General features: G+C 40.1%; 1 protein-coding gene and 1 long non-coding RNA gene across 4 annotated transcripts; one reads left to right on the plus strand and one right to left on the minus strand.

The window, feature by feature from the left end:
- The first annotated feature begins 600 nt into the window (after positions 1-600).
- Positions 601-7,601, plus strand: LOC144685943 (interferon regulatory factor 1-like). Of its 3 annotated transcripts, none has more exons than XM_078551003.1 (8): positions 601-816; positions 2,302-2,400; positions 2,984-3,083; positions 3,751-3,927; positions 4,014-4,063; positions 4,180-4,315; positions 4,914-5,057; positions 7,546-7,601. In XM_078551003.1, the coding sequence occupies exons 2-8, from the start codon at positions 2,314-2,316 to the stop codon at positions 7,584-7,586; spliced, it is 735 nt and encodes a 244-aa protein (XP_078407129.1). In that variant the 5' UTR covers positions 601-816; positions 2,302-2,313; the 3' UTR covers positions 7,587-7,601. The 3 variants fall into 3 exon arrangements, with proteins under 3 accessions (XP_078407129.1, XP_078407128.1, XP_078407130.1); XM_078551002.1 differs by having other exon boundaries at positions 662-816; positions 2,299-2,400; XM_078551004.1 differs by lacking the exon at positions 601-816 and adding an exon at positions 1,850-2,210.
- Positions 7,602-18,798: 11,197 nt separating this feature from the next.
- LOC144685945 (uncharacterized) lies at positions 18,799-23,233 on the minus strand. The gene is made up of 3 exons (XR_013577822.1): positions 23,162-23,233; positions 22,943-23,015; positions 18,799-20,111 (listed from the first exon to the last, which is right to left on the minus strand). It is a non-coding gene; the product is annotated as an uncharacterized LOC144685945 (long non-coding RNA).
- Between the last annotated feature and the right edge of the window lie 1,078 nt (positions 23,234-24,311).

The raw sequence follows: 24,311 nt of genomic DNA on the forward strand, positions 1-24,311 counted from the left end.
TAATAAATGGTAACGTCGTATAGATGAGTGTCCGGGAGCAGTAGGGGCCCAACTTTAAAACTGATCAAGAATGAGTTCAAATCTCTCCCAAGGGGTCTAGGTGATGTCAAATATAGCATGAAGCAAGAGTGCTGTTTTACATTCACTTGACCCTCCTTAACATTTTCTTCGGTATACAAACTTTAATGTTGCTGTTTGTTTTTAAATATCATACTTTTCTATTTAATGATGTCACTTAATTTACTCTATAAATTTTAATATCTGAGCGGTTGTGTAACAATTTGCAAGATTCACATTTTGTAGCATGCCACTACATAAGTTGTGTTCTATTTTTATTCACAAAACAAATATATGGAATGAACTATTTACGCTGAAACTTAAAGGACTTGAAGAAAACAAAAATTGAATTACCAGATAGGCACATCAACTGTGCAAAAAATTTTTAAAAAAGTCACAGAAATGAAGCATATTTCAACAATTATGAAAGCTGTTGCATTATTTTAATGCTTGTTTGTCTATACTCCCTAGCGTGGTGGCGTACTTCCCCCATTCACTGCGAAGCAATATAAACAGCATGATTTCCCCGAAATGATGAGAGCAGCAGCCATTCTAATGGTATCGCCCTGAAGTAAATTGGGACAGTTGCCAAGAGTTCTTATTGGTCCGCCGAGTGTGTTGGTGGGAAACCCCGCGTCCTGTTTTGATTTTTAATGTAGCGATCAAGCCTCTGAGAACCACAGAGCGACTGAAGAGATCTTGTGGAACAGGTCTCCAAGAACTGGACAGCTACTGAGTTTCACACCGGCTTTACTGCAGGTAGCTGTTTTGCTGTATAGTACATGGATGTAACGCTTGTTATTGACTTGCTAACATTGTATCGGGCGCGTTTTAGGTACAAGCTTACGACAATTTGAAGTGTCAAGAGGCACTGCAATTTAATGAAAACCAAGAACGAATAAGTTTTAAATAATAAATATAGAAAAAAATGTCAGGGAGTAATAATTTGCTGCATTAGGCTGCAGTCTATGCTGTAGTAAGGTTTTTATTATTTAAACCCTTCTCTTATATGAAGCTTGAACACAGCAAGAGTTCAAACAATAATTATTGTAATGCACTTTCTGAACACTGGGGTAATTTTGCTGATCATAACACGGGGAAGTAGCGAAGAAATTATGGAGAAACAATGGAACCGAGCATCGTTTCTGCAAAGTTTTTAATCATGCAATAATAACCATTAACTTAAAAAAAATTCGTGATAATTTAAAATTGAATTGACAGCAAGCTGCTATTTTCCTGAACAGTTGGGTTTAAGACATGCTGTGCAACGTGAGATCGCGGTGCCGTCTATGTTAAACTCTTGCTTCAATTAAGACAACTATTTTGCAAAACTAAAGACGTATGCATGCAGATAAAACACATACGTACGTGTTTTGTGCTTCATGCAGGCGACTTTGTAGTTTGCATGCGAAGAGTTTCGCAAAATTGTGGGATTGGATGAACATTTGTTTTAGAAAAAAGTATTATGCATGGCATTGGACAATAAAGCCTGAAATTTCACAGGTTAACGGTAAAACCGGACTTTACTGGCAGTGTCCTACTCTAAAACGCGGTGGGAGAGAGCGGGAGGTTTTTTTTTATATCTCTCCGGATTACATTGCGGCTACATATTCACAATTCAGGAAGCACCGCCCTTTCCGTGCCCTATCGCCTCACGATGCATTAGTCCGCTTAGCAGCATAATTCGTTCTGCATTTGAGGAAGTAACGCGTACAAACATTCAGATAACCTTTCAAGTGTTGGAGTTCAGTTCAACAAGTAACATTACAGCGGCTAAAGCCTACTTATAAAGCAATAGATGCACTCAGAAAATCTCACTTGCTTAGAATAATATTTTGAAAATACAGACTTCAAAAGAAAACCTCTTGTAGGCAGTAGTTTATGTAAGGATATGCTTCATAGCAATTGTCAGCTTCTGGTAGCTGAATCAAATAATAATGAGAGTTTGGGTCAGTGAGAACTGGCAGGCATTTTGACTATGAAAGCTTGCATCCAACACATGGGGACTTTCCAACAGAGGACGATAAGAAATAGCAATGTGGCTGAATTTTCCCCTTCCAGGTGCACTAGTCAGTTGCAAAATGCCATTGTCCTGACTACTCAACTAATGCTGCACAGACCAAAGATAACTGGGATTTCCTGATAATGTGAGGGTCAGTGCTATCTAAGGTGGAGCATTTACATGCTGAGCTAAAGTTCTTATTGCATTGCAGATATTAACATTTTGCTTATTTTCCCCAGCAGACCTCTAGAAATATGCCTGTGGCAAGAATGCGTATGAGACCCTGGCTGGAATTACAGATAGATTCTAATGTAATTCCTGGATTGACTTGGATTAATAAGGCAAGTACCCATTGTTTCACTTAATGCAATGTACAGATATGCAGCTCTGAAAAATTCCATTTAAATAATCTTAACATTTCTGTATACTTTTTATATTTTACCTACAAATGGGTGATTGCAAAAGGAGGCATTTCCTCCTCCTGCTCAGCAAAAGGTACAAACCTTTGTTTGTCCTTCATCACTTGGAAGATGGGGAAGGAGTTTTAAAAAAAAAATCAAACCTTCTCCACAGCTTTTGCCAGTGTTATCTGTAACCAGGTCACATGCTTGAAACCAAGTGGGTGACGAAAGTACTTTATGTTACCTGGAACATATAATACATAGGAATAGACACTAAAGTATTTCAACATTGCATAATATGCATTAATGCAAACTCTCTTTGATCTGGAGTTTTGAGGGCGCTGATTCATTGCATTGATTTACTATACAAGCCTTCATGGCCTAACCTGGCTGGGAAACCAACACTTTTCCTGACTAATAAACCATGACAATTACTGCTAGATTACTGGATTGTTGACCTTAATTTATATGCTACTATTATTAAGTGACCACACCAACATTACGTATTCCATTGAAAATGCAGGAATGTAAGATGTTCCAGATTCCATGGAAGCATGCAGCCCGACATGGATGGAATATGGAAACAGATGCCAGTCTTTTCAGAAACTGGGCTATACATACAGGTAAATAACATGATTCTTGCCTTCACAATGGCACAGAGTGATACTGGGTGCATATATTACTTGTTAAATATTTATTACACAGTTTGTAAACTATTAAAGTACTGTATGAAAAATAACCTGATAATGTAGCAAGTCAGTTTTGTTAACAGCACCTACAAATATCACCAAGATGGTCACCATAGCAAAATATAGATGAAACAAATGATAATTCTTAGCATTGGCCAAAACTAATTTTACAAAAGAAACATGTAGATATATTTTATCCAATCTGATTTTGGATGATCCTTTTGCAAGGCCTGTTTTCTCATTGCATCTCCTTCAGCTTTGCAGCACATTTGAAAGTGACAGGTCTGATGATTTGCTATTATAATCTGAGGTCTTACATTAAATTATCTTAAATTTGCTATTGCTACTTTAGTAGGTATACCACATAAATTCCATTTCCATATATTAAAAACAAACTGTAGTATGAATGTCAAAAACATGGAATAGGTTGAAGATTGAAAGTCAAGCTCAGGAGTTAAAATTACAAATTGAAAATGCTCAAGCAGCTTTCTTTTAGTTGACGATCGTGCTTGTACCTTATTGTCAAATTACCAAATTTGGAAATCCAACCTGAATGCCCATGTATACCGAGTTGTCTTAAATTCTTCCATTTTCTTTGCAGGGAGGTTCAAACAAGGACAAGATTTGCCAGAGCCTAAAACATGGAAAGCCAATTTCCGTTGTGCCATGAATTCACTGCCTGATATAGAGGAAGTGAAGGATAAGAGTGTCAATAAAGGTTCCAGTGCTATTCGAGTGTACAGAATGCTCCCACCTCTTGACAGATCAAAGCAAAAAGGTACTTGAGCCTCCTGTTTTTCTTAATATGTTGTAAGTGAAACAAAAGTGTAGAGTACTTAGATCTATAATTTTGTTTTTCTACAGAAGAGAAGTCTAGGTCATCCAAAGATTCAAAAAGCAAGAGTAGGAAAAGGGTAAGTACATGGGCTACTCTTTATACAGATGATTTCAATCAGAATGTTTTCAGCCAAGTATAGCATTTTACCACTATTTTTATTTTAACAATACATGTTTCTTTATATCTTTGTAGGAGATTAAGTCAAAGGTCAAATTAAAAGTACAAGAATCTGCTGCACCTAAACTACCAGTTGATCACACCACATACACTGCACCAGAACAATGTGCTGCACAGGAAATGGTGGTTGACAGCACAGTGAGCATAGGAGGTGAGAGAGCTGAGAACCTTTGTCTAGACATCTTTGCAAAACCACGTAAAAATCTAACATTTTTGCAGCTAATGAGCCTGTAAGAGAATCGTTTAATGCTTTACAATGCAAAATTTATTTTAACGCTTTAAAAATAAACTAAACACTTTTATAAAATGTTTCCCTCTCTTTGGCACTAGTTTCATCCGAGTAGCAATTATTCTGGTGTAAGCATAGCCAGTGAGCAATGGCAGACCACTTAATGTATTGAGCCAGAGAATCATGACTCAGTCCAGTCTTTGGTCAGTCTTTCTGTATGTGATCTCTCCAGCAGGAGACACTGTATAGGGATCAGGAACAGGACTCTTTTATAACATTTTCTCTCTAGCCAGGGACATTGTGGCCAACTGTAGTGCAATGCTTTGAACTTCCCAGAACAGCATAAATAGCAGCTTAGCAAATTTGTTATTCAGTGTTTGTTAAGTAAGCTGTGCTTAAGAAATAAGTAGCTTTTTCTAAAAATGCTTACAGTGTGAATGTTAGTGTGTAGTATGGTGTTGAACATGTCAAGCACTTGCATTGTGTTGAGCTTATTTTCTTTGCTCTCATTTTGTTACAGAATTCTCTCCGTCGGAATCATGCTCAGCAGCAGACCAACTGGCAGATTGGACTATCAGTGGAATGGTTGGAGAATCTGAAGATCAGGTGGTCAGCACATGTGAGCTGTACCCATTTCAGATCTCTCCCATGCCCTCTCCTGCAGGTTAGTACAAGTTGTTCGAATGCCGTCAGTTTCTGAGCTTGTAAATATTCCCATCTCCTGAAAGAAACATTGGAGCCATTTAACAATGAATTGCTTTCCTTGGGATTCTTCTGTCAATTACATAGCATCAGAAATAGAAGGAGAAGGAGACCATTTGGCCCCTTGAACTGTACTGCCATTCAATACAATCATGGCTGTTCTTCAACTTCAACTGAACCTTCCCTCAACATCCTCCCACCCTTGAATCCAAAAGTCCATCAATCTCTGCCCTGAATGCACTCAACTACTGAGCATCCACAGCCCCCTCTTCCAGGATAGAGAATTCCAAAGCTTCACAACATCCCAAGTGTAGAAACCTCTCCCCATCCGAATCCCAAACTGGCAAACCTGCCCCCACCCCAAATTCTGAAACATTGACCCCGCTTTAGACTCCCCGGCCAAGGGAAACACTCTCCCAGCATCTACTCTATCAAGCACTTTGAGAGTACTACATATTTCAATGAGATCACCTCTAACTCCAAACTCCAAGGAATACAGGCCCAGTTCATGCAATCTCTCCCCATAGGACAATTCCCCTAGCCCAGGAATCAGTCCAGTGAATCCTTGCTGCACTCCCTCCAAGGCACATACATTCTCTCTCCCCCCCCCCCCCAACTGCTGCCCGGCAAGGAGACCAAAACTGCATATATCACTCCAGACACAGCACCACCAAGGCTTTACATAATTGAGATTATTAAAATTTCTTCACTGGGACTTTCAAACTTCTGTACCTTAAGAATTTGCAATGTCCCACTTAAGTTGCAATGTAAAACCTTGCTAACACCTCCAGTGTCTAATATCTAAATTTAGAAAGCTGGCTACAAACTGAAGGTTAATATTATTGCGCCCAGCGTGGGACTCGAACTCACGACCCTGAAATTAAGTGTCTCATGCTCTACCGACTGAGCTAGCTACAAACTGAAGGTTAATGTGCCAGATTAGTAAGGCCATTTACCAGGTCTAGCCAGTATTGACCTTAATGAATAGCAACTCAGGAAATCCTAAAACACTTTATAGTTATTGAAGTATCTTTTGAAGTATAGTTACTTGTGTAAAGTATGGGAATACAACTGTCAATTTTCATACAAGGTGCCACAATCAGTAATGGTATGACTAGATTATCTGTTTTGGAGATGTTGGTTGGGGAAAAAATACTGGCCAGAACACCTCCCTTACTCTTATTCAAATAATGCAATGGGATACTTTGCATTCACCTGGGAAAGCAGGCGGGGCCTTGATTTCCAGAAAGCTGAAACCTCTGGCAGTGCAGTGGTCCCTTAGCTCTGTATTGCTTTGTATTGAAGTGTCAGCCTGGATTACATGCTCAAGTCTCTGGAGTGCTGCTTGCATCCAAAACCTTTTGACTTGGAGGTGAAAGTATGACTAACTGAGCCAAGGCTGACTGATACATTTTAATACAGAATAAACTATGTTTAAGTGATTAAAAAAAAACTGCATAAAAGTATCAGCTACCATCTCCCCAGGTGGCCAGTTGTACTCAGATTGAAGTACACTTTACAGTTAGCAGCAAAATAATGCAAAGTGAAATTGCAGAATCCACTTTTAAAAGTTGTGTTTCCTTGGCAACAGCATTTATAGATCCCAACATTTTCATCACATCCCTGCCAGAGTCTAGAGGTTTAGTTTAGGTAACATACTATTTATGAATATAAAAAGTGTACATAAATAAGATGCATGTCAAGTTTGGTTTTATATATTTTCACAAAATGCAAAATTTGCCAGCTATATTTGCATAGGTAAATGAGAAATCTGATAAATGAGGCTAAGCCCTTTTTATACAATGGAAATATTCTAATGCAACAGTGCTGTTGTGCACATATTCTACCAGAAATACAGCCCCACTGTCGCATTTTACTAAACCTTAAAATTAATCCCTCACTATTGTCGCCATGCAGCTTATTTAAGCCCTTCTTTCATATAGCATCACAACTTTATAATTATTTGCTCTGTTTGGGGACTGTTTATTATTCTGATTATTTTGAGAAGAGGATTCTCTAATGATGAAGGTGGTGGTGTGGGAGTATTACTGCACCTACACTTTATACTTTAAAAATTATTTCTGTTAAAGAAAACTTTCTATCATCTTAAGAAAGAGGTGAGAAATTATAGATTCCCTCTAATGCAAGGTCAGTATAAAGAAATTATAATGAATTGAATTCCTCAAGACAAGTTACCTATGTATCAGATTTAATTTGACATTGCTTTTTTTCTGTTTTAAATTGGCATTCAACATTAATGCAATCAGAACTTTAAAGCAGGTTTAAAAAAATCTTCTGTAAAGGAGAATGGGACAGGGTATTTGCCTGTAAGGAATGTGTTTGTCCTGGCAGGGATAAGGTGGGGAATGTGTTTCTCTGTAGCATGATTTGGGTGTCTGGCAAATCCACTGATATGTACTGACTTTGCTTTCTTTTGTATTTCACAACAGCCATAACAGATGACATTACTGAGGTTAGTAGATGCAGCTGAATGTACTGAGAAAAATATGTATTGTGTACGTGGGAAGCTCAGAGTAATTTCATCTCTGTTTTGTGGCCATTTAAAAATATTTTGAGTTGAAACTCACCTTGTGGCAGGAGAAGCCAATGTTGCTGAGCGAGTCCCTTTTTTTTTCCTGCTTACTTTTATCTGTTCTTGTCTTCTGGGCTCTTTGGGCTCCCTGCCACCCATAGCTGAGAGCTGATTGGGCAGCTATTTGCCAACCCTCTGCTATTTGTGGCGAATTCTCTTGATTCTAGTGCTCAGAGTGTTTTTGATAAATGTTTCATGATTGGTCACAAAATAGAGTTCAATAAAGCACTGTCATGCTTCAAGAAAACATTTTAGTGAAAAGTTCTGCAAGTGATTGAGCTATTTTTACTTGTTGCTTGTTAGAAGAAAGGATCAGTTGATGTAAATCTCAAAACCTAGTCATTCAAATTTGTTGTACTATGGAATCATTTTCAATTATGGGAATTTAAGTTATTGGGATTCATGTAGCAATAATTGCTAGTGAAACAGTATTTGTTATATTCACTTTGGAATCTTTGCTACAGGCACTTTTGACTTCAGTTATGAAACCTTTGATAAGTCCATACTGTCCACTCTTAACTATGAAATTATCTCTTTCCATGATGCTCAATCTGCCAAAACTACCACTGTTGACACGTAACACCCACGCAAACTATAAGTTGTACAAATATTTATTCTTTACACTCTTCTGTCAATTATAGCAGTTTTGGTTAACTTTAGCATTGAGTCACCCCGTAACTCTCACTGCATCCATTATGGCGTCTGTGCCAAAACATTAGAGTTAAAAAAAACTTACATAATGTTATAAATTAACATTTATAATGTTAATTGAAACATTAACATGTTTAAATGTTAAAAAAAATTGTAATCCCTGACCATTGATGAGTAATTTCCTAATTAAACTCCATACAGTTTGTAAACACACATGTAAGTGCCCATATTCTTTCTAAATTTCTTAAGAAAAGGCTCAGTTTGAATAGAATGTATGACAGTGAATCATAGGGAAAATTAAATAATTGCAGCTAACTTTAACCTTAAAACTAAAATGTAGGGATTCTTAGAATTGTGTTAATAGAAACGCTGGTGATTCTGGTACGGGACTGGGGATAGATTAACATGAGCAAAGTCTTGAGAGACTCATTTTATTTTAAAATTGTAATTTTTTTTAGATTGCAAATGAAATAATTCAAGAAACCAGTCAATGGGAGCATAGTAACATTGAAGGGAAAGGTTATTTCAGCAACGTAATGGGAACTTGCTTCGAGAGTGACGCTAAATCAAATGAGCAAGCAACAATATCACACATGGCATTCCAGGATGGCAGTTCGTCAGATTCAGCAGGTATCATCTTTTACATTTTAAGACTCCTGTTCTTAATCAGCACTATTTTGCGGTACAGAATTATTGAGTTAAATTTTAGCAACATATTAATTGGCCCCAAAATTTACAGGAAGGTGGAAAGGGAGAAAAGGAGCACATTTGGGGAGAGAAGCACAGAAATCATAGGAAGGGAATGTCCTGGCAAATTTAATAACTGGACTTCATTGTAATTTCCAAACAATGTTTCCCAGCAGGCAGCTGGCGAGATTGATAGGCTGGCTAGGTACTGGGTGGAAAAGGGCCAGTCCATCAATGTTTGGTGGGGTGGGGGAGTGTTTGGAATGGCGTTTGGGAGAGAGGAAGGACTTGGTGGGATTGTGGGGCAGGAGGTGGAGGGGAGCATGGAAAGATTTGGTGGATCAGTAAGGAAAGGTGGGGCACATTTGGGATTGTGGATTTAGGAGTGTGGTGATTTGTCAATTGCGATTAAGATTACCTTGAGGGGCTCGGTTGGCATTCCAGCTCTCCCTGGTCCATAGGCAGTATTCTAAAAAGGACTCTCCTGCTCGATTCACTTTCCTCTGTCTCATCTCCATATGCTGCCAGGTTTTCTGAACTCAGGAAAACTGGGCTGACTAGCTGCATGACCTGATTTAAATATTAGAATCAGGTGTCTCGCCTTTCGAGATTGAGACACAATGGTGCCCCACAATCCACTACCTTAAAAATAGTGGCACATGTGTCAACAGCTGGTTGGGGTTGGGTTACAATGTACTGGGATGTGGGGGTGATGATGCTGGTAGTTACAATTTCCCCCATTGTTAGAGAAATAAGTCCCACTGCTGAAACTGTTTGTAATTCTTTTTGGGCTTACAATATGGTTCACTTAGACTTGCTAGAAGCTACCATATCCATAAGGGGGAATCTGTCCACTGCAGGAAAAAGGAACTTGTGCAGGCATTGTGCCTTTTTTTGAATTAGTCCATTTTCCATGCAATGCCTTGATCAGAGTCAACTTGTCAACCAATCAACACCCTTTTCTCATGCAGTATAAATTGTTGTTCCCTTTGAAGTTTGGCATTCTTGCGTCAGTTCTGATGAGTGCAAGATGGAAAGCTTCAACAGCATGTCGCTTCTTCAGTAATACTCATGTTTCTAATTATACAGAGATTCTTCATAAATCACCTGTATTCATTCATTGACACAGTGGGAAGCTTTTAGAATGACTACATCCCAGAAACAGTCTCCTCTACAAGAGCAATGTCTCCCATAATAAACACAGAGAATGCTGGAAATACTTAGTCAGCCCAGCAGCATCCATTGAGAGAGAAACAGTTAACATTTCAGATCGATGACCTTTCACCAGACAACTCTCTCCATGAATGTTGCCCAGACCTGCCAAGCATTTCCAGCATTTTCTGTCTTTATTTCAGATTTTCAGTCTGCGCAGTAATTTGCTTTTGTGGCAATGTCTAACATGTTGGTCATTGAGGAAAGGTTCATGTGGTGGGTGCGCTTGTGAAGTCATCTTTTGTGACGTACATCTTCAAAGTGGTCTTCCAGATTTTCTAAAGCTCATTGCAGTTGGAATGACACCTGTGTTCCCCGATTACAAACTTAGAAAGTTGCCAATCCAAGGTGCTTCACTGTGTGCCAATACCCTGTTAATTTTGTGCTAGTATAGTTAAAATGGCTGGTAGTTCATTACTTGATTGGACCTTATAGGCGTGAATGGAGGGAAAGAAAGACTTAGTTTTCAACTTAACTGATAGAATAGCAGTGTTTCCACAAAAAGCACCTTCTCTATTGGGATTGAAAAGCAATATTGTATTTGTGCAGTAAATAGATACCTGTGGTTGAATACTGTATTCACCTGAGTATTTCCTGGTTTCATTCTATTCACCCACACACTCTTTTTCTCACAACGCCTACAGTTTTTATAGCTCATCTTGTGAAATGGAATCTGATTGATCAACAAATATGATAAAAATAATAGATTAGCTATTTAATCCAAAACGCTAAAACTTAATTCAAAAGCCGTGTTTTAAATCCATTGGTTGTAGACAGCCTCAGAAAAGGTAGCATTTTCCTCATTCATGGGTAAAGGCGAAGATTCTTCCCACAAAGTAGAAATCTCGCTGCAGTGAGCAGATTTTATGGCTATGTCCATTGTCACCAACCATGATGTGACCAGAATGGCTTAGATGTCATTACTGAGTTGAATCGTAAACAAAATGTTTCCTGTTTGCTTTGGGCAGTCTTAAAGTGTAGAACTCAAGAGGAAGGGAAGGGTAAGAAATGTCAGTAAGAGTACAGAAGTCATTTTGTATGAATTTTTTGCCTTATACTGAGAAATGAGTTTTATTGCAAGTCTCATGAATAGTGCTGTTAATTTTCCTTTGCAGGCGAATTTGAATTCAGATTTCATACAGACCTCAGAGGAGCAGACCTTGCGAACTGGCTCGAATTAACAAACTGGCCAGCTGGAGCTCTCATCAGTTGCATTTGAATTAAAACAGTGATGCAGTAGAGTGGGGTGCACTATGTGAATAGAATTTTATTCTCTATCTTCTGTATTTTGTTACCATTGAGACTTTCAACTTGTCGCACCAGCCATATGTGCAAGATTTCATCTGCCACCATGAGAACAGACCTTTGAAGACATGCTTGTGGAACTGTTTTAAAAGACCACCTGTTTGGGTCATGCTTGAAGGGTGCAAACAATGTCTACCACGCAGGGAAGCCAATTTTAGTGAGGCCAGGAATATTCTGTTTTGTGACTGAGCACCATACTTAACATGTTTGCTGCTATGTGAAACCAAATACTTTTAATTATTCATCTAGTTATGTTACCCTCTGTTCATTTAACCAAGAGGACATTTTTAACTCTCTCATATACAAGAAATTAAGATGAGGGGCTAGCAAGTCAAAAGTATTTCAGAAACAAATTAGATATTGTCAACTAGCATTAGACTTGTCTGCAATGTGGCAATCTCATGGCAAAAAAGAAAGCGATTGAGACATAATTTTTTGTTTAACTGTATATATGTATTAAAATATAAAATTCTTGCAATCTTAAATATGCTCATTTCTCTAAAGTCATGAAAGGAAGCCATCAACTAAAAACACTGAAGAAAGAAAGGAGCATTACTAAGTATATAATAATTGCTACCACAACCGTTTATTCAATGTAAAAAATAATGTACATAATATTTGCCAAAAAATGCTTCAGCTAACACTGGAAATTGAGTTGCTTTGGAAGTTATGCTGTAGTGTCTATGTTGTGCAGGAGTAGGTGACTCACAGATGACTTTTGTAAGCCATGCAGATTGTGATGACCAGATACATAATTTGAATGTTTTTTTTCTCCATTATCTTCAAATGTGTCTTCAAAAATAGTTTTTAAAAAATGTTTATAAATAACATTGATTTTGATGTTTTGTTCAAAACTTCTAGTTGTGAATATATTTTAGAATTTGTATATTTCTAAATAATTTCTGTTGTGTCATTAGTGCTTAAAATATACTTTTGATAAATAATAAAAAAAAATTGATACATAATAAAAGTGTTGACCATAGCTTACATAAACTAGGCTTGTGTTCCCTGGAATGTATAAAGTTAAGGGGTGAATTGCTTTAGGATTTTGAAAGGAATTAATAAAAACGTTTTTCTGCTGGTAGAAGATGGGGACATGACTTTTAAACCAAAGTTAGGTCATTCAGAGGGAATTTAGGAAACACTTTACACAAAGGGTGGTAGGAGTGTTACACTATCTCCCACAAAAAGCAGTTGATGAAAGCTCAATTAATCATTTTAAGTTTATGATTGATAGGCTTTTGTTAGCCAAGGGCATCAATGGATATGGAGCTAAGGCATGTGGTGGATAGTGTTAGGATGCAGATCAACACAGGAGACTCAAGGGGCTGTATAGTCTATGTCCTAATTAAATAATTATGAACTTTTTTTTATAATAGCAGTTAATATTTTACATTTATTTGTACCCTCGTAGAGATCTCCTGTGCTAGGCTTGCCTCAAAATCAGGAATTTCTGGTGAAAAACTAATGACTAAATGAAAAACAGAATTCCTTTTTCTCCACATAATTTCAATCTTCTAACAAAATTACATCTCATAAATAACATATTGCTCTCCTGTGATTAGATCTGAGAGTTGTTAATTAGAGAAAAACAGGTATTATCCATTTGGTCATTCTTTTAACAAAAGGATGACTTGTCAGGTCTTTCTGTTCATGCTGATGAAAACATTAGCTTCTGTTCATCTGAACTAGTTATCTTTCTTGGGAAATGGCCAGTTTGTATTCAATGTTCCCCACAGGCCTGTGCCTGAATTTGGGAACTTGTGTGAAGAATTAACAATTCTAATGACTGGGTAGGTTTTCGTGTTCTTCTTTAGGTCCCCTTAATGTAATCTGGAATTTCATTTTTACCAGAAATTTCTAATTCTCTTCCTCGTCATCCATTCTCCATATCTGAGTAAAATAGTCAATTTTTTCAGAATCTAGCTTTTTGCAAAATTATATATGTTAATTTTCTCACTTCCACATAACAATATTCCTGAGCAAGAGGGAAGACTCAAACTAAATCTAGCTTCCACGTTAACTTGCTGTTTTATACAAGTGTTGGTGAGGTCCCAGGATCGCACACTGTCTAACTTCCTTCTGCATTAATTTCCACTTGGTGTTTTTGTAATGTCACCAAGTGAATGATTTTGCTATTGGAGTTTAGCACTTCATATGAAAGAATGATTCCATATGATGTTATCAGTTTGCTAGTAGGCTTATGTCACAAACACATTTTGAGGTCTCAATGGTTATTAGGAAGGTACTGAACCCATAGAGTGGGTAGACCTTTCACATTTCACTTTACCAACATCTATGTTGTTTTGAATAAGTAGAGAACTGATAGTGGCCAAATTCCTTGATCAACGATGATTAGATTTTATCAATTGTCTGACAGCATTTTCAACAAATGTAGAAGTACCAGAAACATATTGACAACATTATGTTTCATGACAGTACTCCTTTAATGTCTACATTAATATATTTTTAAAATGTAATTAAAAGTAGATTTAGCATTTGGGGGGAATTTATCCACCTAGAGGTTGGGCAGTTAAATGCCCTGGGTTACTAATCGACCAGAAAGCTGCCCATATCTTGTCATTTCCAAGGTGAATGGGTACTTCTGGACAGTTAGCTAACTTGCCTGAAACAACTAATGGGTTCCTAACTTACAAATGTGAATTGGTGTTTGATGATGTTATTGGACCCTGATAGCAGGGTCTTGAGCTTGAATGACTTTCTGGCAAGGAAGCTGAAGAGGCCTTGCAGATAAGTCTTTTACTTTTGTGGAGCCAGGATGAGCACGAGTGATGTTTGAGTTCTGTGGAATTATATATGCCTGAAAGGTGAACCGATTTGTGTCTCTTGACATATGATGCTTGTCCTGCTGAGCTTATCCAGTATTTTATGGTTTTGTTTTAAATTCACCAACATCTCTGGTATTTTTTGTTCAGAAGATTTTGGAATTGCCTGCCGTCTACACTTGGCTATAGTGGATTCCTTTTGTAATGAATTTTTGGAGCTACACCAAAAACACACAAAGAGGATATTTTACAAACATTGTTAGTGAAGAAGCCACATTCAGTTTGTGTCATATTAGGAAACTACACAAAGCTATGCAAGAAAAAAAAAACACCTCTTATTTGCATGAAGACAAAGCCAAATATAAAGCAAAAAAAATGTAAGAAACCCGACAGAAAAAAAATAGAAAGGCTAGAAACACAAAGCAGGTCTGTTACAATCAAGACGAAGCCAATCTGTGTTTTAATGCACGATCTCCAAAAATTTGAAATAAATGATTATAGCAATATTGTGAAGCAGAAGATAAACTAAAAGTAATTGACCTTCAAGTTTACCTACTTATAAATAGGGATTGGGAAAGATTGTCCATTAACAAAAGTGCAATTTTTAAGTTTACAAAATTATTTTTCCATGCAACAAAACAATGGCAGAGATAAAATCAATCTTTATATTCCCTATGCTTTCTTTAAACAGCTTTAAAAATGGTACTTGCCTAATATGACCAGATGCTGAATGCAATCCTGTGTAATTTCCACCATTGTGCAACAATGATACCTCACCACTCAATGACATTCAATGTCATTATTTCATATTTCAATGGCATTGCCATCACTGAATCCCCCACTATCAACATCCTGGGGGTTACCATTGACCAGAAACTGAACTGGACTAGCCATATAAATACTGTGGATACAAGAGCAGGTCAGAGGCTAGGAATTGTGTGACGAGTTACTCACCTCCTGACTCCCCAAAGCTTGTCCACCATCTACATGGCACAAGTCAGGAGTGTGATGGAATATTCTTCACTTCCATGGATGAGTGCAGCTCCCACAACACTCAAGAAGCTTGACACCATCCAGGACAAAGCAGCCTGCTTGATTGGCACCACATCCACAAACATTCACTCCCTCCACTACCGACACAGCAGTGTGTACCATCTACAAGATGCATTGCAGGAATTCACCAAGGTTCCTTAGACAGCACCTTCCAAACCCACAACCACTACCATCTAGAAGGACAAGGGCAACCGACAGATGGGAACACCATCACCTGGAAGTTTCCTTCCAAGTCACTCACCATCCTGACTCGGGAATATATTGCCGTTCCTTCACTGTCACTGGGTCAAAATCCTGGAACTCCCTTTTTAACAGCACTGTGGGTGTACCTACACCACATGGACTGCAGTGGTTCAAGAAAGAAGCTCACCACCACCTTCTCAAGGGCAATTAGGGGTGGGCAATAAATGCTGGCCCAGCCAGCAAAGCCCACATCCCATGAATGAATTAAAAAAAAAATTGGGCTTACTTAGTGTAATATTAATGGAGGTATGGTTAGATCTATTATAAGCTGTGGCATAATTCTTTGAAAATATACAAATTCACCCCCAAAAGTACCATGAGTGGAAGACAAAGGCATTCAATTTTTCTTAGGCATGGGTTATTATATTGAAACATCTCCTTAACTTATATATGCTTACGGTGTGGTCTGCATGTTTAACTTCCTGGTTTCTATATGCAATTAATGCTTGCATAGCAAGATATATTCCAAAATTAGAACTATACCATGGGAATTTAGGAACTAGCTCAGATTTTTAAGTACTCTTCTTTAAACTTTATTATATAAATTATAAAAACAAATAAAAGTCTTTGAATATCTGATAAGTATGTAATGGCCATCTATATGCATTGATATTTAATGTTTTTGTTATGAAGAGAGGAAATCCAATCATTTCCACATTTTGAACATTGCTGAAAGACCTCTGTTTAGTTGTGCAGTGCTTTACATGGTTTAATAATAGATTAACATGAAGTATCTCAATTACAGATCATAACCATCAGGATCAGACTCATAAAACCACAAGATCATGAAATAAATTTAAATGAAGAAATGAAGTCTTTCCATTTGATTTCATACTTCCAGAATTCCAAACCTACTGCCTTTAATATTGCCTACTGTCTAGTTGTCTGCAACATGGTGGGCTTCACCACTCTTCTGGGCAATCTATTAATTAATACATAATTGAGAAATAGAAGGTCTCAAATCTATCCAAGCAACCTCACACTCACCAATACTACCTAATTCCGAGGGTATGTCACCAGTTAGAATTACTGGATCATGGAATGGTTACTACACAGAAGGAAGCAATTTGGCCTGTCATCTCCATGCCAGCTCTTTGCAAGGACAGCTCATCTAGTCCCACTCCCCTGCTTTTTACCCTGCAGCCCTGCATATTCTTTCCCTTCAGATAATTATCTGATATCCTTCTGAAAGCCAAGGTTGATTTTGATTGCACCCTACTCTCAGGCAGTGCATTCCAGATTCTAACAAGTCACTGCATTAAAACTTTTCCTCAAGTTGTCTTTGCTTCTCTCACCCTTCAGTTTGTGTCCTCAGGTTCTCAACCCTTCCATCAATGGGAACAGTTTCTACCTAATTTTTCAGTTCAGGCTCCTCATGATTTTAAACTCCCCTATCAAATGTTCTCTTCTCCAAGGAGAACAGCCTCAGCTTCTTCAATCTATTCTGGTAACTGGAATCGTTTGTGTAAATCTTCTCTGCACCCTCTCTAATGCCATCACATCCTTACTACAGTGCCCAGAATTGGACACAAATCTCCAGTTGAGGCCAAATCAGTGTTTTATAAAAGTTTGCCAAAACTTCCTTGCTTTTGAACTGTCCCTTCCAGTATAAAGCCCATGTTTCCGTGTGCTTATTTACTGCTTTTCCAACATGCACTGCCACCTTTAAGGATTTGTGCAAATATACCTCCAGGTCCCTTTGTTCCTGCGGCTCCTTTAGAATGGCCTCCTTTGTTTATATTACCTTCTAGTTCTTCCTCCCAAGCTGTATCACTTCACACTTCTCCGCACTAAAATTCATCTGCCATGTTTCTGTTCATTCCACCAGCCTCCTATTTCTATTCTGTTCGCGGTTCACATACTTCCAAATTTTGTGCATTTTTTTTTGCAATTATGCCCTGGTCACCCAACTCTAGATCTTTAATATAAGACATATCAGCCATGATAGCAATAAGGCACTTAATGGGGGGAGAGAGGGGCAGAAGGGAGAGGAGGCCAGGTGTCTGCACCTGTGGGAGGAGAGGCGCTGGCACAAGGAGTGCAGGGCCAGCAGGGAGAGCAAGGTGGAAGGGACCGCAGAAGACACCACTATCCTGCTGCCAGAGTGGACAGGCAGCAATCCAGCTACCTCAACATGTCTTTGGTTCAGTGCCACAGGAGGCTCTGCCTCTCTAGGGGCTCCATGACATAAATATGCCAGATGATTGGCCCGGAGATCGCCTTCAACTGTATGGATTGGCACCCAATGCCAGTGTCTATGAAGATCACAGTAGCCCTCAATTTTATTGCTTCCGGATCTTTCCAAGGGTCAGTGAGGGATAAATGTGGAGTGACACAATCAGCTGTCCACAGTTGTGTCAGGCTTGTTACTGATGCTCTTTTCAGATGGGTCCTCACATTCATTCATTACCAGATGGACCAAGCCAGACAGGCTGAGTGAGCTAGAGGCTTTGCAGCTATTGCTGGGCTCCCCCACATCCAGGGTGCCATAAAATGCACTCATGTGGCCATCAAGGCGCCAGCAGGTCAGCCGGTTGCCTTTGTGAATAGAAAGAGTTACCACTCGATAAACGTGCACAACACCCAGATTCTTCAGGTCTGTGCAAGGTACCCTGGCAGCTCCCATATTGCATGCTCATGACACCATTCTGCCACCCAAGGACAGGTACAATAGGAGTCACGCCTCCAGAAGGGTGGTGGTTGAGAGGACCATTGGTCTGATGAAGCTGTGGTTCTGCTGCCTGGACTGATCAGGGGTGCCCTGCAATATCCTCCGGAGCGTGTGTTGCCTATCGTTGTTGCCTGCTGCGCTCTGCACAATCTGGCACTGGCAAGGGGGGACCCACTGGAGGATGAGGATAGCGCAACTCCACAGGCCTCAGAGCAAGACTCTACTGATGGATCTGATGAGGAGCCTGGGCAGGTACAGGGTGAAGACATGGAGACAGCCTTAAAGAACCTTTAGGGAGGCAGGGACACCAGGGAGGCCTTAATTCAAGCACCTTCAGCTAGGATGCCAAGGCTTGGCTTCACTTTCATAGCAAGGGCGCCGCCTCCTTCACACACATTTCTGAGGAGGAAATCCCATGACCCCAATGTCACCTCACAACATATGTAATAACGTTTGCTGCTCCTGCTGTCTATCATAAGGCACTGATGAACCCCACACCTATGGAAAACATGAAAAACACTCAGGGCATTGAAACAAAATCTAGATTTATATCTTTTCCAGAGTTGCAAAAAAGGAATATAACATAACTTTGTTGCTACTGTCATACAAAAACAATACATAACACTGATGAACTGAAAGAATGTCACTCGTGATAACCCCATCCTGATAACCCAATCCTGTGCTCATGGTGCCTTAAACTTATGCTTGTGGGTGCTATGCCTTGGTGCCCCCACTGTCGCTGGCAGAGGCATTGGAAGCAGATTGCTGACTCTACTGTCGTGTTGGCCCTGATGACCTTGGCTGCTGTCCTCTGGCCAGTAGGGCCTGTGCAGGCTCCACTTGGGAGGGTGCGACCAGCGTCACACTCTCTCTCGCTACCAGGCACCAGTAGAGATGCAAGCACATCGGTGGGCTGTAGTTCATCGGTTCAGATGGCTGTACACTGTGGGGAGGTCATGGCACACTTGAATGAGAAGCTGGAGGACGCAGAGAGTGCTCACAGTACCAGCTGTCGGAGGGCTACTAGAAACCAGGATGATGGTTTCGTCCATCTGGGCACTCATCAGTCACTGTCAGAGGGGCGGAGGAGCTGCTGCCCTTGCCTGGAGTGCCATGAGAGGAGCCCGCAGAGATGACAGGCATCTTGTCTGCCAATGTGAGGCCTGTCTGGACCTCCCTGCTCACCAGTGATGGGTGGGCAACTAGCAGGGAGACTAGGTGCCTCGCCATCTCACATACTGGCAATGACCTCCTGAGGTCACTGCCGGTATGTGGGAGTGCAGGTCTGAGTGCAGCTCCCAGGAACCCCTGATCCTGTTCCTGGAGCTGCCTCTCCATGAGAGTCTCCACTCTTTTAATGGAGAAGACTGTGTGCTTGGTGGTTAGGGTCAACTCAGTGCTCAAGCTCCTCACGGACTCCTCCATGACAGAGACCACAGCAAGCAAGCCTTCAGGGATCTCCGCCAGATCTTCCCGCATATCCTACCAGGCATCCAGTATCTGCTGCCTGATGAATGATTCCAGAGGCTCATCATCTGCTTCAGGCTCAGCATCGTCCTGGTTTCCAGTAGCCCTCCAACAGCTGGTACTGTGGGCACTCTCTGCGTCCTCCAGCTTCTCATTCAAGTGTGCCATGACCTCCCCACAGTGTACAATCATCTGAACCGAAGAACTACAGCCCACTGATGTGCTTGCATCTCTACTGGTGCCTGGTAGCGAGAGAGAGTGTGACGCGGGTTGATCTGTGTGTGGCTCTTCCTCCGGTGTCAATTCAGGGTCCTGGGGGTCCCAGGTGTCTCTGGAGGATGGTGCAATCTGAGGGCGGAAGACAATATGTCAGTGGTATCAATCATCACATATTGAATGTGCATGTTAGGCGGCCTAGTGAGACTATGGACTTCAGCATCATGGTGCCATCATTGCTGGATCACTTGATGAGAACTCTTTTGAGATGAGAGGACTCTACATTGTTTGCAGTCTCTGCCTGTCCTGCATCTGTCCACTGGACTATTAGCCTCCTCTGAGGTGCCTGCCTCACGGAACCCTGGACTATTAGCCTCGCTGATCACGTGTGCATGATGTGTGCAAAAGTCAGGCCTTGGACTGCCTCATGGTAACCCATTCCCTCTCTGCCTGCATACTCCTGACCAGTGGTGTGACCCCCCTCCTAAAGGTACTATTCTTGTCAGCCTCTCAAATGCACCACAGCGACTCCGGCCTAGCTGAGCTGTCACCAAATGCTGCTCACAGTTGGTGACATTTCCTACAGATGTGTTTGTCTAGGACACATGGTGCATCCATGACTTCCCACATGCCACGTGAAACATATTTCACTTGGCTGAACTGCCCTGCCCTGCCTTAACTTTGCAGACTATTTGTTATAAGTAGAATAACTTACCAGTTACTCAGCAATCAGCTTCTTCTGCTGCACCAATGTAAGAATTAAATACTGGAGGCTGCAAAAGGTAGAAAAAGAAAGGAGCACATCTTTCCACCCTTCACCGAACTCCCTCACTCGCCAAACTCCTAGCTTCACACTCAGTTCAAGTTGCACTAAAAGGTTGGGGCCATGTTGACTTAAGGGGTTAGTAGTTTGAAAAGTAAGAGCCATAAAACAGCAGGTGAGCTTACTTAGCTGGAGAGCAGGATATGTGATGTCTACACTGCTTGCAAAGAAGTACAGTCCAGGGAGATGTTTTGTTTTGGGATTTAGAGCTAAATTAGTTTAAAAGCATTCAATGAACCCTGGAAGGCTATGTTATGATGGAGATGTGTGGAGTTTAAGGAGGTTCCCTGGTTTCAATTTATCTGAATGTTTTGTAGCAGGGGAAGAGACTGGGTAAGAAAAGATGCTGCTGTTGGCAGGTTCCAGGGAGCTATGGCTCAGGAAAGCTCTGGGAACCATTCAATGCCGCTAAGAGTTGCAGCTTTGATCCAGTGTGGCTTGCAGCTCACAGGAAATCCCTGGGAGCTGTTAGCAGGCTCCAGACAGTTAGGGCTTAGAGAAGTCCTGGGGAGCTGAGAAGATGACGGAAGGTCACTGGTTCCATGGCAGCAGTTAGGGCTCATAGAAGCCCTGGGAGCCAATTATGGCTTGATGCAGCTGGGAGACTGGAGTTCAGAGAAATCCAGGGCACTGCCAACTTAGTGAAGCTGGCAGTTTGCAAAAGAGTTAGAATTGTGCAGGTAATTAGAGGCGGGAGTGCAGCTTTGTGAATCCTGTGGACTGTAGTCTCAGGAGAAAAGATTGAACTATCAGGAATAGTCATTGAAGCAGTCTGAGTCAAGTGGCTTTAAGTGAGTTTTAATGAGAATTTGTGACTCACAGTGCTCACTGATGTCTGTGTGGGTTGCTGAAAAATCCCTGGGATCTATCTTGGTTGCATCTGCCATTTAATGTGCAGTGTGGTGTATTCTGTTGGTTCATATTGGCCTCATTTTAATTCTAAATGTTAGAATATAAGATAGATATTGCAAATTGCTTTACTTTTCTGATTTTGTACATTAACGTTTATTTTGTTTGTTTAAAACCATGGTATCTTGTGGCTTTATTCTCCTAGTGGGTAACTGGGAATCCAAACTTTGCCTACTTTAAACAAAAGGTTATGGTCCCTACCTGAATCGTAACAATGTGTATATGACAGCTCTTGTGTATCATGGTGTCAATTATTATGTGCAGGAGCACATAGGACTCATTGTGCAATCAATAATAGTTTGGACTTGAGTAAATCTTGCAATTTGGAAAACGTACAGTGTATTTTCATGTTTTTGCCAGCTTTCCGTTCGTAATGAAATTGTTAATTGTCTTGAATAATGCATCAGTACCTGCTTGATACATCTGTACAGCAAACAGACAAAGATTGCTGATGTCACTTACGGTCGACTAAAATGGGCCTAAACTTTAAAAGTTCTAGATGAAAATGACCTTGACAGCCAGTGGTAGTGTCACATCTGCTTTGGAGTTCAGCTGCAGGTTCGCTTGCAACATAGGACATAACTGTATCCCTGCCTCCCTGATGAATCAAAGCCTGTAGGACATTGTTAACTTGAGAAATGCAGAGAAGACCATTTTTGTGCATTATTTGCGATTGGGAAGATAACAGTGGAAAGTCATAATTCTCCTTTGAGGTAACATAACAGCCCTCAAAATCTCCACATAATCTTCTCCTAAACAACATAAATTTTAAAAAAGGGATTTCCATAGGAAAATTCTTTATCTCAATTAGTAGATAGGTAGCAAAACTGGTGGGCCAAAATCCTTCAGCATGGCAGAAACCAGCAAAATAAATCAATAAGAACAGCGAAAAATAAAAGTTTGAACAATTGATATTACAGTTGCAGGCTGACCTGTTAAATAAGCTGGCATTGAAAGGCAAAGCCAGCATTCTTGCACTCCTAGTTCACATGGCTGAAGAGCGCATCTACTTACAGCATAAAGGCTGAGAAAGGCATTGCTGCCCTACTGATGCCTCTTTTACCACTAAAATATTGATATGAATCTTTTGTCTAGTTCTGATACTTCCATACACCTGGCTGAAAATTAAAATCATGAAGATTGTGGGCAGAGACCCAGCGTAAGTAATCCCTGCACCCATTCCCAACCACATATGTATCAATTAAGGAAATAACTGCCAGAATAATTTAACCTGCAGTTGCTCCAAAATAGAAGATGGCCACTGTTAGTGTACAGATGATATTCATTCAATCTTGTTTTCCAACCTAGAAGAAAGGATTAAAAAGTGCTTATATTAGAATAAATTAATGGAATTTTTTAGGCAGTAAGTGAAAATTGTGAGACCTGGGAATTTCTTTGAAAGGAAAATAACATCAATATATTAAAAAAAATCACATTTATGAGACTTCACCTAAGTGACAGCTGGCTTGATTATCTGTAAGTAGATGGGTTTTGAATGAGGTAAAATCTCATCCAGTCAGTTCCTAATGTAAGAGATGACAATATGGTTATCCTTATCTGGTAAATTACTTTATCTTTCCGAAGTGTATTCCCATCTTGTGTATTGGGATGAATTTAAGGCCATTAGGCTCAATATTAACTTGGGGCAGGAGCTTCATGGGTGGGAGCCAAGGTGAGCGACAAATTGCTCTTACTCTGGGCAGTATGAAGCCTGGGCAATTTCACCTTCTAGGTCTTATCTGCTTTCCCCAGGTCAGTTCACCACCAGAAACTGGCATGAAACAGCACTTGGTTGACAGGTGGGAGCAGAATGAAGGTTCTCAGGTGGCTGATGGAGATTGAAGGAGTGGTTCCCAGCACTTAGGTAAGTCACAGAGAGGGAGTGTTGGGAGGGCCTTTTGATTTGTAATGGGGGGTGAGGAGGGACATGTCATGGCAGAGGAGGCCTAAACCTTTGCTGTAGGCTGCAGAGAAGCACTTCTGTCTTCCACTAAATTAAATAAAAATAAATAAAAGTTTAAAAACTCAGATTTTTGGGCTCCTTCTGGCATTGACTTTTCCTCCACTAACTTCATCTGATGGAAAAGCCACAATGTTTCATCTGCTCAGGCCACTAGTTGAAATAACAGTTGAGCCCCCGTGATGTAATTGAAGGAAAAAACTATCTCTGTGATCTTCCTCAAAACTCAGGCTCTAATGGGATTATACAATTTAGTTCATGTGCAGTTTACTCCATTTAACAGTTGGTAGGTGGATCTGAGTTTTGTATTGTGGAGCTATTTTTAAACATTATTATGGTGAGTCTTTTTTATTTTTGATATACTTGGAACTTTTTCTTAAAAGGAACTAATCGGGAGAGCAGAGTCACAGTTGTTACGTGAGATTGCTAGGCATAGTGCAGTTGTGACAAGATCCTTGGTTTGACACTGGATTCAGCCAATGGTTTGGGTTGGATGGGGTAAGTTTATTATACATGAAATCCCCTTTTGTACTAGGTGGTTTTAAAAACAGACATAAATTAGCACCAATGCTAAAGTGGAGTTTATTTGTAAAAGTATAATGGGTTTCTCTATCATTGAATTTCCCCCTCACATTGGCTC

Source organism: Cetorhinus maximus, chromosome 10, assembly GCF_964194155.1.
Source record: "Cetorhinus maximus chromosome 10, sCetMax3.hap1.1, whole genome shotgun sequence".
NCBI classification, from domain to species: Eukaryota; Metazoa; Chordata; class Chondrichthyes; order Lamniformes; family Cetorhinidae; genus Cetorhinus; species Cetorhinus maximus.